This window comes from Lipomyces doorenjongii (genome assembly GCF_038497915.1).
Source record: "Lipomyces doorenjongii strain NRRL Y-27504 unplaced genomic scaffold V1508scaffold_76, whole genome shotgun sequence".
NCBI lineage: Eukaryota > Fungi > Ascomycota > Lipomycetes > Lipomycetales > Lipomycetaceae > Lipomyces > Lipomyces doorenjongii.
Window position 1 is genome coordinate 1,530 of NW_027118143.1, and position 14,891 is coordinate 16,420.

At 48.5% G+C, this 14,891-nt stretch overlaps 6 protein-coding genes across 6 annotated transcripts; 3 read left to right on the forward strand and 3 right to left on the reverse strand.

The window, feature by feature from the left end:
* Nucleotides 1-528: 528 nt before the first annotated feature.
* On the forward strand, nt 529-2,559 carry V1508DRAFT_270849 (major facilitator superfamily domain-containing protein). The gene is made up of 2 exons (XM_066936483.1): nt 529-1,093; nt 1,152-2,559. Exons 1-2 carry the CDS (start codon nt 731-733, stop codon nt 2,418-2,420), a joined length of 1,632 nt encoding a protein of 543 aa, XP_066793301.1. The 5' UTR covers nt 529-730; the 3' UTR covers nt 2,421-2,559.
* Nucleotides 2,511-4,363, reverse strand: V1508DRAFT_425011 (class I glutamine amidotransferase-like protein). The gene is made up of 7 exons (XM_066941368.1): nt 3,821-4,363; nt 3,551-3,771; nt 3,438-3,498; nt 3,330-3,384; nt 3,090-3,271; nt 2,829-3,028; nt 2,511-2,765 (listed from the first exon to the last, which is right to left on the reverse strand). The coding sequence occupies exons 1-6, from the start codon at nt 3,894-3,896 to the stop codon at nt 2,904-2,906; spliced, it is 720 nt and encodes a 239-aa protein (XP_066793302.1). The 5' UTR covers nt 3,897-4,363; the 3' UTR covers nt 2,511-2,765; nt 2,829-2,903.
* Nucleotides 4,364-5,273: 910 nt separating this feature from the next.
* Nucleotides 5,274-6,930, reverse strand: V1508DRAFT_425016 (uncharacterized protein). The gene has a single exon (XM_066941369.1). The coding sequence runs from the start codon at nt 6,676-6,678 to the stop codon at nt 5,623-5,625; it is 1,056 nt and encodes a 351-aa protein (XP_066793303.1). The 5' UTR covers nt 6,679-6,930; the 3' UTR covers nt 5,274-5,622.
* Nucleotides 6,889-8,475, forward strand: V1508DRAFT_391766 (uncharacterized protein). The gene is made up of 2 exons (XM_066937944.1): nt 6,889-8,267; nt 8,317-8,475. Exons 1-2 carry the CDS (start codon nt 7,169-7,171, stop codon nt 8,373-8,375), a joined length of 1,158 nt encoding a protein of 385 aa, XP_066793304.1. The 5' UTR covers nt 6,889-7,168; the 3' UTR covers nt 8,376-8,475.
* An 859-nt stretch (nt 8,476-9,334) lies between these two features.
* On the reverse strand, nt 9,335-10,687 carry V1508DRAFT_425019 (uncharacterized protein). The gene has a single exon (XM_066941370.1). The coding sequence runs from the start codon at nt 10,595-10,597 to the stop codon at nt 9,542-9,544; it is 1,056 nt and encodes a 351-aa protein (XP_066793305.1). The 5' UTR covers nt 10,598-10,687; the 3' UTR covers nt 9,335-9,541.
* Nucleotides 10,688-11,857: 1,170 nt separating this feature from the next.
* V1508DRAFT_425020 (uncharacterized protein) lies at nt 11,858-13,691 on the forward strand. Its single transcript, XM_066941371.1, has one exon. It carries the CDS (start codon nt 11,967-11,969, stop codon nt 13,437-13,439), a length of 1,473 nt encoding a protein of 490 aa, XP_066793306.1. The 5' UTR covers nt 11,858-11,966; the 3' UTR covers nt 13,440-13,691.
* Nucleotides 13,692-14,891: the final 1,200 nt, after the last annotated feature.

The window sequence follows — 14,891 nt, forward strand, 5'->3', positions numbered from 1 at the left end:
AGCATGATCCTCACTTGAGCCTTCTCGCCAGGCTGTGCCAAATGCTGTATATGTGGGCAGAGAGAAAAATAAGAAATCCTTAACCTACAAGTCCGACAGTAGTGTTCTGACAGAAGGGGGCAGCCACTAGTTACCCTAGCCATGCACCTTTGTGGCACTCCCACACAGTCGAGTTGGAGCATTCGAGGGCTCTAACATCGTATCATACCAGTCGACCGTTAGCTTACGTAATAAGATTGACAACCTTATCAGCAGCGGCTGTTCAGTGTCTCGGTGTCCATTAACGGCCAATGATAAGTAGCTTGACTGTTCAAGAACAGTGGCTCTCGCCTCTAATGTAGGTCTCTCCTATCTAGATTTCAAATATGAAGGATTTCATTTTGTGGAATTGATTGTCTGTGTAATTAAATATCGTACAGTCGAGATGGGCATGCATGCATGGAGGTGACTCTTGACCGGCGAGATGACTAACTTCGATAGCGCCACCAAAGTTGTAAAATGCGCAGTCATTTTTTTACCACTACACCGGCCGTCTGACGAGAGCACTCTGCTTCAGGTCAATACTATAATATTGCTAGCCGGATTTGGCGAGACTTAATATAGGAACCTCTCAACGGCAAGTTTATAAGTAAATTATTCTTGTCAACTTCTCGGGAAATTTATTAGTTACGGTACACAGTTTTTTACGCCATTAGGAGGTTACTACTCCAACCAACACTCCACGTTCGACATGAGTTCAGAAATAAGCGAGCTGGAAATTGAGGAGGCTACAGAGCGTGACGTACTGTTAGATTTGGAAGGGGGGTTGAAAGATCCTGAGGAGAACCCAGACGCAGATGAAAACGAGGAAGAGGCTCTCAAACTTGGAGCATTGTTAACTATTTTCTTCTCACTTCAAGTGGGAGTCTTCTTGGCTGCTGTTGACGGTACAATCGTTGCAACGTTGACTTCCAAGATCGCTTCGGACTTCCACGAGTTCCGATCGGTCTCTTGGATTATTACCGGTTACCTCATTGCGCAAGCAACCTTCCAACCGTTGTATGGAAAATTGTCGGATATCTTCGGGCGAAAACCCATTTTAATGATGTGTAACGTAAGCTTACTTCAATGACCATTTTCTCCCTAGTATTTTTAACTAACTTGAATAAAAGCTTTTTTTTGGTGTCGGATCTGTTTTTTGCGGTCTCGCTCCAAACCTCTGGTGTCTCGTTGCAGCAAGAGTAATCGCGGGCTGTGGTGGTGGCGGCTTATTCTCAATGAGTGTTATTATTCTCAGTGATATCGTTCCTCTCCGACAGCGAGGATTGTTCCAAGGAATCGGTAATATAGTATATGGTTCAGGTGCTGCTATTGGCGGCGTCGTAGGCGGCGTATTGGCAGAGTCTTTCGGCTGGCGCTGGACGTTCGTCATTCAGGGCCCTATAATACTCATGTCTATTACCGCCATTCAGCTCAATTTGGAGTTACCGCAAATCAAGTTCGATAAGGAGCTTCTGAAACGTATAGACTTTTTGGGTGCTGGCACACTTGTCTGCGGTCTTTGTTTATTCTTGTTTGGGGTTAGTGCGGGTGGGACTTACTTCCCTTGGCTCCATCCTCTTATTATCGGAAGTCTGGCTTGCTCGGCTGTAGTTCTATTTGTATTCGCTTACATCGAACTTTTCGTGGCTGTTGAGCCCGTTATCGACCTGTCGCTGCTCAAAAACCGTTCTGTAGCGGGTTCTACGTTCACCGGGTTCTTTTTAAATATGTGCTACTACACTAATATTTTCTATATCGCTATTTACATGCTTACAGTTAAGGGCGTCACGGCGACAACGTCTGGAACTGTCTTGATCCCGCAATTCGTTGGCACTGCATCGGGATCTTTCGCTGCCGGTTATTACACCTCGAGGAGTGGCCGCTACTTCCCTGCCTCAGCAGTTGCTGCCGTGGTACTGTTCTGTGGCATGGTCGCTCTTTCTACCATTGGCTTGGATACTCCTCAGCGATTAGTATCGTTCCTATTATTTCCTCAAGGTTTTGGTAGTGGCCTTTTTTTCACTACGACGTTGATCGGATTAGTGGCGTCGGTACCGTACGAAGTTCAAGCGGTTTGCACCAGCGTGGCTTACGGTTTCCGTTCTATTGGTTCCACGCTCGGCATTGCCATTGTAGCTGCGATTTTCTCGAATACTCTTGCTGCAAAGCTCAACGAACGGATCACTGGACCAGGAAGCGAAGAGGTTATTCGGTTGGTTCAAGATTCGGTAGACGAGATCGTGAATGTCCCGAGCGAATGGCAAAGGGATGTGACGTTGTGTTTCCTCGATGCAGTTCATTCGGTGTTGTATACAGTCACGTTTCTGTCTCTTCTTGCAGGAATATCGAGTATGTTTATGAAGGAGCATGTCCTTCATAAGAAAATTCAGAGGAAGTAAAGGGGTCAGGGCTTTTTGTCTTCTTATTGTACTAGCATTCATTCACCTTGGAACATTACGAAGGGTCTCAAGCACCGACAAATAGAAACTGCATAGACCGTGGCGCGCTTTATTCTTATTTATTTTGACAAACAAACAAAGTTAGAAAGACTGTCAACAAGAACAAATAACATAAAGGGTGAGTCCTATAATGTTGATTTGCCATCCTTAAGTAGCCCGAGCAGAGGACTCGACGAATTCAAAGACGTCACAACTAGGTGACACTGAGTTAGCAACTCAACAAGATACCCTTCTATGCCATTTGAGTGATTATTATGTTGTCATAGCTCTTTAATGACACTTAATCTTCGCTATGAGCATTAGTTCCAAACCTCTCTTGTAACTGTGAGAATGTCATGCTCACGTTACCTTCCTTTCTGTTTCTGCAGACTACGTGGCCATATCATATATGTTTTCAATCACTAAAACATGCTCACTAGTAGTTTAAAGGCTCGCAAATGCCACATCTGCATTTTCAGCTGTTATTTGTGCGCTTGCAGGGTTAGCACCAGTGACAATACGACCATCCGTGATAGAAAAAGCATCCCAGGGACCAGGCGGGGAGACGTCTTAATTAACAAGATTATTAAACTTTGGACCTGCCCCAAAAAACCTGTAACCTTAACTCACATATTGCACCTGCATCGGCAGCGGACGTTTCAATTGTGGGCCGTTTCCAACTTTTGATTGTGTCAAGGACACCCTCTTCCTTTTCACCTTGTGTGGTGAAACCCGTCACCCTTTTTCCATGAATAATCGACTTGTTTGTAGATGGATCGATAACTCCGGGGAATATGGCACCACCATGGCATCTAAAGAGTCAAATATCAGTGGCTGGATTACATCATTATTTGATACGGTATAGCGTACACAGCGGAGATAATGCCACCATTGGCATAAATCTTGGCAGCAATTTCTTGTAGACCTATTGGAATGCGTCAATATCAATTTCTTTCTACACAGAGACCGTTTGCCCACCTTTCGCAGTAGGATAGTCGATAAGTGATGCATGGCCGGCAGAGGCGAAAAAAAGGCCGTACTGCAAATTATTAAACATTTGCCTTGACCTATTGGCATTATCTAAGACGTACATTTTCTGGTTTGACGTCGCTTGGTTTCAGTAAATTGTCTAGTTTCGAGCGGAACTGGCTCTTATGATCCTCCCACACCCTGCGATCTTCATCATGGAGCCACTCTTCCTGTTGCGAAAGCCAGTCTGGCTGATATGTCCCGGTTTCTGAGATGAGATCTACTTCGAATCCGGCGTTGCGAAACACATTAAATGGATGAAGGGCTTCGGTTACGAACATACCTAATCATACCACTTAAACACTGTCGCGTAGTATTGGATAATGACATACCGGTCTCTTTGCCGTCGGGATAGAGTACCGCATGTGCAGAGGAAACAGCAATGAGAGCCTGTTTGGGAGGAGTCATTTTTGAATGTAAACTAATTGAAAATGGAATTCGTAAGTGCAGTCAGCGGATGGAGGGTATACAAGCTAAAGAGATGCACACAGACGATCGTGGTCTCTTAAGAGTAAACACAGTCATCTACGTCAATCAGAGATAAATCCAAAGTGCAGCCAGCCGAATGGAGAATGTTGGGCGTCCGACTGCCAAAACCTGATTATGATCGTCGCACGTGTTACGGTCAAATGAGTGGCTTGATATGTAAGGCTGGCACAGCTTCAGCGATGACCGGATATGTATACCAACGTTATACTTGACACAGCCCTATCTCCATAAATTTCTTGCGCTTCAGACCTTTGTAATTCGGTTGCGGTAAATATCTCGTGACTGTCAGATAGTTTCCTAAGTTTTGTTAAGGTTAGAGAGAACTATCGACCGAGGTAAGGGTTGCAAATCGAACCTAAGCCTGCTCTAACAATGATCGTTTCCTTCACGTCATGGGTCCTACATCGTAATAACTGTCGTTGGTTTGTCGAAATTTTGAAAAGGTAGTTACTGCTTTCCGTCTCTTTGTACTTTCTCTATAAATATTTTAGCTTGACATCTCGTCCTTCCAGCTCATATTACTGCTATTTAATAGCTCTAGACATATTCGTGCCAGTAGGCACAAAATTATCGTAACTGCTATCCTGCAGATGCATGCATATCGTTTACTCAATATGTGGCGCCTCCCACCCTGTTGCTTTCGTCAACTTAGACGGGATACAGTGTCACTGAGTCATGTTCGGGAAATTTCTAGTTCTTAAATTTTTCATTTTCTGACTAGTAGCCGCTTCAGAATACGGAAGAAATTACCTCCTGCTGGTGAGCATGCATTTGACTATATTCCAAATGTATTACGCAACGATGTTGACATATACTTTCGATTATGCTCTGCCTGCCGGGCGTTGGTATAAAATTCGGGTTCAGGGTATTCGACTATTCGATATTCGTATCCGCCATCCGTCTGCAGCCCTAAATGCGGTGTGTATTATGCATTCTCTAAAGTTCGCAAAAAGGCAACTTGAGGATACCTATAAGTGATCTGTATACGTCATAGCACCCCGACTAACGAAGCTCAAGAGATAAGCTTAGTTAAGCGAGAGCAATGAGATGCCCTACCCCGAACCCTAAGTATCATAGAGCCAACGCTTTCGCGCTTAAAGTTTGACGAACCCCTGGCTCGGGATACTATCGGGGCCCAGCGTTTTCGAATGCCTTCACGCGAGTCTCGAGATAAATTATAAGTCAGCACATATGCCGGATCTGATTGCGTAACAGTACGCATTGCTCATGCACAAATGTCGTTGTCTTCTAAAACAGAGCGGCTGGTAATCCTTCCTTGAAGAAGAATAATCTACACCTGCAGCTCCCTATTTGCTTAAATATCTATTTAGATGCGAGTAGTGATTAGCAGAACAAACAAGGACAATCAGATTAGTCTTCACAATCAGGGTATCGAATTAACCTCAGTTAAGGGCATGCTTGTGGGATAGAATATCTGTATATATAGGCCTTATCCTTCCCTTGGAATCGAGACTTAGTTGAACGACCAGTCCCTGGACTTCCAACAACCCTTTGAGCTCCATAATACTTCCTAACGCGCTCTTCTAAGTCTTGTCAAGTAACATCATTAGAGTCCCAGTTGATTGTTTAAATTATTGTATATTATGAAGAGTATTAGCAGTGATCATTGTTGTCCTTTCATTGACTATAAGGTATACGCTGTCGAACTGACCGTGCACGTAGCATCCGTTGCTGTGGTCAAGGTTCCTGTAGCAGTAACAGACAACAGGGCAGTCACGAAACTGCCGGTGCCCGTGGAGGTACTGCTGGTGAAACCATCACTGCAAATTCCTTGAGGTGCCAGGCTGGCGTCAACGCAAAACAACGGATAGGCCGACGCGGACTTCCCATCTGTTGCCGTGGACATAACGATTGTGTTGTCAGTAAAAGTAGACGTACCAGGACTACCATTTTCCGTTGACGTGAACGTGAGAACAGTCTCTGTCGCAAAAGTGCTCGTACAGAGGAGGGGATCTGCCGTGTAGGTAGCACTGAGGGTGAACGTGGCAAAGCCCAGAGTGACTTCAGAGCACGTGGGAAAACCAGATGCCGATGGAGAACCGCACAAGCGTGTCTCACTGACCGTGCTGAAGCCGGCGCTTGGCGTATTCGTTATATCCGGACAGCATGGGGAAGTGGTGGGTGTGCCTTGGAAGACAAGCGTCTCCTTGCCTGTGGCTGATGCATCGACGAATGTACTGATGAATGACCCTGGAGTGGTCGGTGTGACGGCGGTGAAGCCGGCCGGACAGCTTTGCGCCCGGGCCGAGAAGCAGAAGGAATCTGGAGTAGCTGCCCCGTTCGGTTGCACGCTCACAATCAGCCTTTCGCCGAAGGCGTTAAACACTCCGGGAACAGTGATAGTGCTAGTTGCTATTGTTGGACTGGTGCTAATGCTTTCCGAAGTACACACTGGCGTCGGACCAACGTACACGCCCCCCAGGAAGAACGTGACCGGCCCGGCGTGGACGCACATGTCAGAAGTAGCGGGGAAGCCGGAAACCGTAGGCGCGACCGCGCAGAGGAATGTTTCGTCGAGCAATGTCGTGCTCGTTGGAATGCTCAATGTCAGCTGTCCTGTTGAGGTTGGAAAATTGAAGATTGTAGTGGTGGAGCATGTTGTGGGACAAGCTGGGCTAAGTTGTGCTGCCACGGTGGCTGACGATGCCAGCAGAACAAGCACGGCCTGCTGGCGATGCATGTTGAAATAGGGTGTGTTTGATGTCGATGCTGTTTGTTGAGATGTCGGTTGAAGCCGTGGAGGAGCACGTCCTGCTTATATAGTCGCGTGCAGCGCGGTAGGATTTGTTTACTTCGCGCTATACTCCGATCTGTGGAACCCTGACCCATACGACTGCCGGCGCCGACCCTGAAAACCCCGGATTGACGCTACTGCATCCCAACGGTCAAGATGTACAGGAGAGAACCTGCAAAAACAGTCCTAAAATTTCTGGGCTGCTTACAATACCGCCAATCCTCACCCTTAAGGCAGAGGTGAATCACTGTGTCTTGGACTCAAACGGGTCGATATTGCCGGCAGCCACGGGTCAGGGTTCCACAGATCGGAGTATAGCGCGAAGTAAACAAATCCTACCGCGCTGCACGCGACTATATAAGCAGGACGCGCTCCTCCACGGCTTCAACCGACATCTCAACAAACAGCATCGGCATCAAACACACGCTTTTTTAACATGCATCGCCTACAGGCCGTACTTTCTCTGCTGGTCTCTGGAGTCGCACAAAGTGGGCCAGCCTGCCCTAGTACGTGCACCACGACAGGGACGGTCCTTTCTCCGACCTCAACGGGACATCTGACGTTGAGTATGCCAGTGAGTACGACCCAGTTCGGCGAATCAACTCTCTGCGCGGTCACACCGACAGTTTCCGGCTTTCCGGCTACTTCTGACGCGTGCGTCGACGTCGCGGAGGTCACTTTTTTTCTGGGAGGCGTGTTTGTGGGCAAGACGCCAGTGTGTACTTCTGAAAGCGTTGGCATCGCCACAATTACAAGCACTAACACAGTCACTATTGCCGGGGTAACTACACCATTTGGCCAACTAATGACAGGGAGTGTGGGACCCGGCGGGACAGCGACACCCTCCGGAACTTCCTTGTGCTTCACGGCAGCTTCGCCAACTTGCCCATCTGGCTTTACCCCAATTGCCGGGGCTGGCGCATCGTTCACCACGAGCTACGTGGATGTAATGGTCACGGCTGTAGACGAGTTTGTCGTCCAAAAAAGCCCGTCTAGTTTGTGCTGTCCGAGCAACCTAGCCGTAGTACCGGTCGGCAACTTCAACGCCGTCAGTGAGACGATACTCTGCGCAACACCATTGGCATCTGGCTTTCCCACATGCCCGCAGGTCACTCTGGGTGATGCCGTTTTCACCCTCGGTGCTGCCTTCAGTGCGGATTCGCTCATTTGTACTAGCACTTTCATTACGCACAGTGTGTTTACTTCAACGTCAACGGAAAACGGTTTTCCTGGTACGTCTACTTATTCCAGCAGTGTTATAACGGCAACGGCGACGGACGGCAACTCTGCGTCGGTCTCTCCTTCGTTTTGTGTTGCTGCTAGCCCGACACCCGGAGGAGCTTGCCGCGTTGGTTTCACTAGAAGTACCGTTACCGGCATCGGCACTTTCACTAGTGCCGAGCTGAACGTTAGCGCTACAGGAACCCTGACTACAGCAGTGCTTGATACGTGTACCGTGAGCCCTACAGCATACTCCCTGACTTCGCAAACCCCAGCACCTAGCTTTCTATTTTACTTCTTAATATTCGTTATCGGTATGCATATTTTATATAATTTTTAGCTGACCTCTAACAATTTTATTAGCTGTTGTGGCTGCAATTCTTCTATTTTTGCTTCTGTGCTGCTGCTGCTTGATCCTCTAGTTTTCCCGAGGATTGCAGTAGGGTTTAAAAGACTTCAGGGTGCCGAACCTCTGTGTTACTCGACCACTGTTAGTACTGGACCCCAGGAAATGAGGCTAATATTTAAAAAATAAAAATTTAATGTTCTAGATAGTGATCTCAAACCTGCAGGTGGGAACTGGCGTCGGTGGGCAATCTGCTCGGGCGAGCAGCAAATATTCTTTAAATCCTGCGTTGCGCACGTGTTTGAAAACTTTCCAAAACCACTAAACTCATCTTAGAAACAAATTCTTAATTGAGATTTAAACTGTCGCTCGTTAACTGCATCCATCAAGTGGAACCCCTCCCCGCACTTCTCGACAGCGTTGTTAAACCATCCTTGAAGGGGCTTCTGAGGTCTATATATGAACAAATCCCATCATTAGACGTGCTCCGATAGCTCGCTTGAGAGAAAAATGGCAATTGGACGCAATTCCTTTGCTAGTTTGTAATAGGATAAGGTTCGGATTGTGCGTGGCATTGCGGAAATAATAAGTAGACTGTTACTGTACGGAGCTCCCACGGATTATATACTGACGACAACATAGTGTGAATGCCTTGCGGTTGCTAAGGTACCCGAGTTAGGGGGGACCTATAAACTCTAATCAGTATGGCGCACCCACGCGGCTTGATTTACCCGGCACTGGGCTTAGCAAAGTTTCGAAGGTTGGTCTCGGCTTCACTAGCGTAGAGTAGTATAACTGTACCCACATCATATTCAGTATCGCCACCGTTACCTTGTTACGAACTTTAGAACAGCCATAACAAGCACTATTTGATATCTAAATGATGAGGATAAAGCTGCTATTTATAAAGAGCCGTGACCGGAAAGAAGTATGGGCTATCCGTGTACAGTCTTCAGTAAGATACTGAGAAATGGGCTTCGGATTCAAGATAGCGCATGCGGGTAGAGTTCTACGAATAATAGAGCAAATCTCGTCTAACCAAAGGACATTGAATTGTATTTCAACACCATAACACTTCCTAAGCGCCATTTTATGACTTTTATCAAGTAACATCTTTAGAGTCCCGTTAAATTGTATATACGACCGTATATTTTATAATGAAGAAAATACAAGCACTGATGTGATTTTTTTGACTATACTTAGTACGCCGTCGGGCTGACAGTGCTGTTGTCCTTTCATTGACTATAAGGTATACGCCGTCGGGCTGACAGTGCACGTAGCATCCGTTGCTGTGGTCAAGGTTCCCGTAGCAGTAACAGACAATAGGGCAGTCACGAAACTGCCGGTGCCCGTGGAGGTACTGCTGGTGAAACCATCACTGCAAATTCCTTGGGGCGCCATGCTGGCGTCGATGCAAACCACCGGAAAGACCGACGCGGACTTGCCATCTGTTGCCGTGGACATAACGATTGTGCTGTTAGTAAAAGTAGAGGTACCGGGACTACCGTTTCCGGTTGATGTGAACGTGAGAACAGTCTCTGTCGAATATGTACTCGTACAGACGATTGAGTCCGCCGTGTAAGTAGCACTGAGAGTAAACGTGGCAAAATGCAGTGTTACTTCAGAGCACGTGGGCAAGCCAGACACGAATGGAGCACCACACAAACTAGTGTCACTGACCGTGCTGAAGCCGGCTTCTGGTGTGATCGTTAAAGTGGGACAGCATGTGGGGTTGGTAGGGGTGGCTTGGAAGACAAACGTCTCCCCACCTGTGGCAATTACGTCGACGAATGTACTGATGAATGACCCTGGAGTGATCGGTGTAACGGCGGTAAAGCCTGCCGGACAGTTTGGCGCCAGGGCCCCGAAGCAGAAGGAATCTGAAGTTGTTGTTTGGCTCGGTCCCACGCTCACGGTCAGCTGTTCGCCGAAAACTTCGGCCACTGCGGGAACAGTGATGGTACTGGTTGCCAGTGTGGGGCTGGTGCTAAAACTTTCCGAAGTACACACTGGCGTCGGACCCACGAACACGCCGCCCAGGATGAACGTGACTGGCCCGGCGTTGACGCAGATGTCAGAAGTGGCCGGGAAGCCGGAAACCGTCGGCGTGACCGCGCAGAGGAACGTTTCGTTGAGCAATGTCGTGCTCGTTGGAATGCTCAATGTCAGCTGTCCTGTTGAGGTCGGAAAATTGAAGATTGTAGTGGTGGAGCATGTTGTGGGACAAGCTGGGCTAAGTTGTGCTGCCACGGTGGCTGACGAGGCCAGCAGAACAAGCACGGCCTGTAGGCGATGCATGGTGAGATCGTTTGCCCGATGCCGATGCCGATGCTGTCGATTGAGATGTCGTTTGAAGCCGTGGAGGAGCAAGTCCTGCTTATATAGTCGCGTGCGCGTGGACTCGCGTATGCTCCGATCTGTGGCACCCTGACCCCAAGAAGGCGGACCCGTGTTACCGGGTTGACACTACGCAACGACACAGTCAAGGCATTGGACAGGAGAATAGACAAAAGTGTTGATTAGTTCAGGGCTGCTTACACAGACGGCGGCATTTATTACATTCAGAAGCTGGGCGAAGTCTCTTGAAAGCGATGGGGTCAGGACCCGTGCTATAGCCCAGCTCATTTAGCAAGAGGCTGGTTTCCAGCTTCATCGTACCAGATCAGTTCAGAGATAATTATAAATAATTCGCTTAACGGCTCGATTTCAAAACACAAACTTCCCTTATTCCCCAATGTACACAACTCGCCATTGATGGCACTCCTACTCGTTCCTTCTTTCACATTGCCGGTTGTTGACGAGTAAAGCAAGTTGATGCTAGCCAGTACGGTTCAGGGTTTCACTGTGCGGCTCATTAGTATGGAGTGTTTGGGTGAACTTTAGCCCCTGAAATTCAGGTTCGGTTCGTTTAGGGTAGCGCGGTGTTCCAGACTCGTCCGCGCCATAAAACTCAATGCGCGCCGTCTGCGTGTCGCAATGCAATATATAAAAATGCACGACCAGGAGATATGGACGAAGAAGAAAGTCACCTCTTCTGAGAATTTGCCATTCAAGAAGAGACAAGCAACTTTTTACTGGTTAAGACCGCGTGGACATGGTTATGGGTGTGAGCAAGAATGGTTGCCTTGATTTCCAAGATACCTGCCTAAATAAAATTCAAACAAGCAGGGTTAGGCTCACTGACAGGTACTCGCGATAGTTGTTCTACGATTTCAGTCGTTCAGTCTCAGACCAACAGTACACTCCTCTTGTCAATGGAAGAACATGCTAGCATCAATATTCCTTTAATACATTCATAACAAACTATGTAATTATTTAGCTGGATCTCTTGGAGCCTGCTTGAACCCTCAGGGTCATACAGAACCGTGGGCCTGGGCCTGGGCGGCAACTGTGCAGAGTGTTACAGATCGAAGCATAGAGCCAGCAAACTTAATGCAATGCTGAAGCGAGCCAAGGGCTCAGGGTTAGGATGGCAGGTTCAGTGTTGCTGTGGTTGAATTGCGGCCGGGCCCAATGCAGTGAGTGCTAGTTCAGAGTGTCACAGATCGAAGCAAAACAGTGCGAGTTAACAGTTGCTGCCAGGCACACGCGAACATATAAGGAGAGCATTCCCCGGCAGAACTTCAACTTACAATCTAACCTACAGTATCAGACAACATATCTCAGAATGCAACTTACACAAGCCATTCTTGCTCTGCTGGCCTTGGCTGCCTTAGTGGTGGCACAAACTCTTACCATTACTACTACCTCTGTGACTGAGTTTTTCACAACAACTCTGACCGGGGCTGTTGTCGATGGGACTGCGACACCCTCCGGAGGTCCCGCTTGCTTCGTGGCAACCTGCCCGATTGGCTTCACTCCTAGCGCAGCGGCTGGTACATCAATCATCACTAGCAACCCTGCGGCAACGGCCACAGGCGCTGAGACATTCGTCTTCCAGGCCGTCCCCAGCAACCCTACATGTTCAACCTGTCCCAGCTTAACCATCACGCCATCTGCATCCGTCGACATAGTGAGTGCAACATCAGTATGTGGTACTATATTGGCATCTGGCTTCCCCACATGCCCGGAGGTCACTCTGAGTGACGCCACATTCACTTTTGGTGCAACCTACAGTGCCGACGTGATCATCTGTACATCTGCGTGCGGCGGTCAATGTACCGCCACTACTGATTCAGGGGTTCCGGGTACCTCAACAGGAGCTCTGACGTTGAGCACGAACCCCCCAACCACCCCAACCTCCACAGTGTTCTGCGCGGTCTCGCCGACAGTAAGCGGATTCCCACCAGTTGATTCATGCGTCGACGTTCCGGACGTCACGTTCTTCTTGACGGCCGACTTCGTTGGTCCGACGCCGGTGTGTACTTCGGATCTCACTACTACCACCTGGTCATTCGGCCCCGAAAGCACCGTTATTTCTGCGCCCCCTGCGCCTTTTGCCACCCAGCTGACCGGCACTGTGGGGACGGACGGAACAGCGACGCCCTTACCCGCAACTCCCGTATGCTTCACGTTCGCCGGCACTTCGCCAACCTGCCCCCCTGGCTTCACCACAACGGTCGCCGCGGGCGGTGCATCATTCACTAGCACGTTCGTCGACGTAACGGCCACTGGTGCGGGTGCTCTTGTCTTCGAAACGTCCCCAGCTAGTTCGTGCTGTCCCACCCAGGCGATTCTGCCATTCGCCAACTTCGGCCCAACTGCTGCGACCACAATATGTGCTACACCTGGTGCGTCTGGCTTCCCGACATCATGCCCGCAGGTCATTCTCGGTTCTGCTACATTCACACTTGGTGCCACCTACACGGCCGACCCCATCACCTGCACGAGTACTACCTCATTTATCACCACAACTTCAATATCCACCTTAACCGGAACGGCGGGCACGTCTACTTATTCTAACAGTGTGGTCACAACTACTGCGACTGATGGAAATTCCGCGTCCGTCACTCCTTCGTTCTGCGTCACCGCGGGTGCAGATCCGGTGGGAACTTGCGCATTGAGCTTCACTAGCAGTAGTGACGTTGGCGTCGCCACTTTCACGAGCTCAGTGCTGGCAGTTACTGCTACGGGTACGTCGACCGCCACAACAGCAACTTCTGATACGTGCACGCTCAGCGCGACAGCATATTCCGCTTAGTCATTAATCGTAGCTGCTGAATACCAATATTAATTTATATATATCTATGATTATGGGTTATTTTATATAATTAGCTAGATCTTTAACTATGTCACTGCTTATCTAGTACCTTTTAATGTCGCATGCCACGGGATGTAGTAAAATGTTTTAATAACGCAGTCTGAGTTTGTCCGGGGAAGTATTTATAAGATGATATGTTCGCTACTGTTCTAGTTAAGCTTCAGCTTTCAAAAGAATTTATTCAAATTTCAGATGATCCACGTATTAAAATTTAATGGTCAGAGTGCTGAACCGATGATGTCGGCAAGACTTCCTTAGTAATTAGACCGCAATCCTTGACCGAGGTTAGTGCTGAGGTCCAGCTTAGAGAGCCGACAAGTAATGAATTGACAACTGACGCTACGCTTGACCGACGCCAGTGAGATAATGTTGAAGATAAAGCTACGGCAGAAGAATGGCAGTTATAGTTATCATCTATACAATTGGTACAGGCTCAATTAATATGTGAAGTCAAAACCAAATGGAACTATTACAGATCCGCCGCCTTTGGCAACCAATCTACGAACCCGTCTCGTCAGCTTCCGTTCAGGAGAGCTCTGACGTGCTCGAGGTCGTCCATATCCCGACAGGCCCTCTTGCGCTGTCTGCTCGTGCACTTGTCGGACACGCCGGCGCACTCCGGCGGCCTCGTGAAACTCGCGGCTACACAGAGGGCAGCCCCGCGCGCCTGGGGGAATTTCAATTCGCTCCGTCTCGACAGTCTCCTCCCGCGCTCGCTGTGTTGGTTGGAGCACCTCGGTCTCATCAGAGGAGGAGCGGCCACGGTCCTCCTCGCTGCCCTCCTCGAGCGCACTCATTCACGCTGCGTTGTCCCTTTCTGTTGAATAAAGTAGTTGACAATTTTTCGATTGCAAAGGTGCATGTTTGCCTTGTAGTGTTATGTTATTATATGTGAGTGGGCGTCGCGTATGAGGCAGGACGATGTCAGAGGGGTAACGAAGCCGGAGGACGGCGTGGGAACCCGTGTGAGCACGATGGCACCACGACAGACGACAAGAACAAAGTGAGCTTCCAAGACTAAATCCAATGACGAATGCCGCGATAAATGTGGATAGCCCGGCAAGAATAACACCTACTTTTTTGTACATATCTTCGTGCACGAGATTGGTATCGGCAGTAACGCGGGACGTGATCCGGAACCAAGCTTGTCAAAATAGGCAATGTTCTGTCTGATGTTCTCCGATTCTAGCCGATAGAACCTCCCCTCGATTGGTATGAATAAATGTGCCGATAGAAGTTTTCTAGTTACACGAAATATAGAGTAAACTTGTTGATCTCGCGCTGGAAATGTTCTCGAATCCACTATAGCCAAAGAAGTCGACAAACGTCTGGGACAAAAACGATGGCCATGAGCGGCTGTAAGGCGCCGACGATACTGCAGACGTGTCCTAC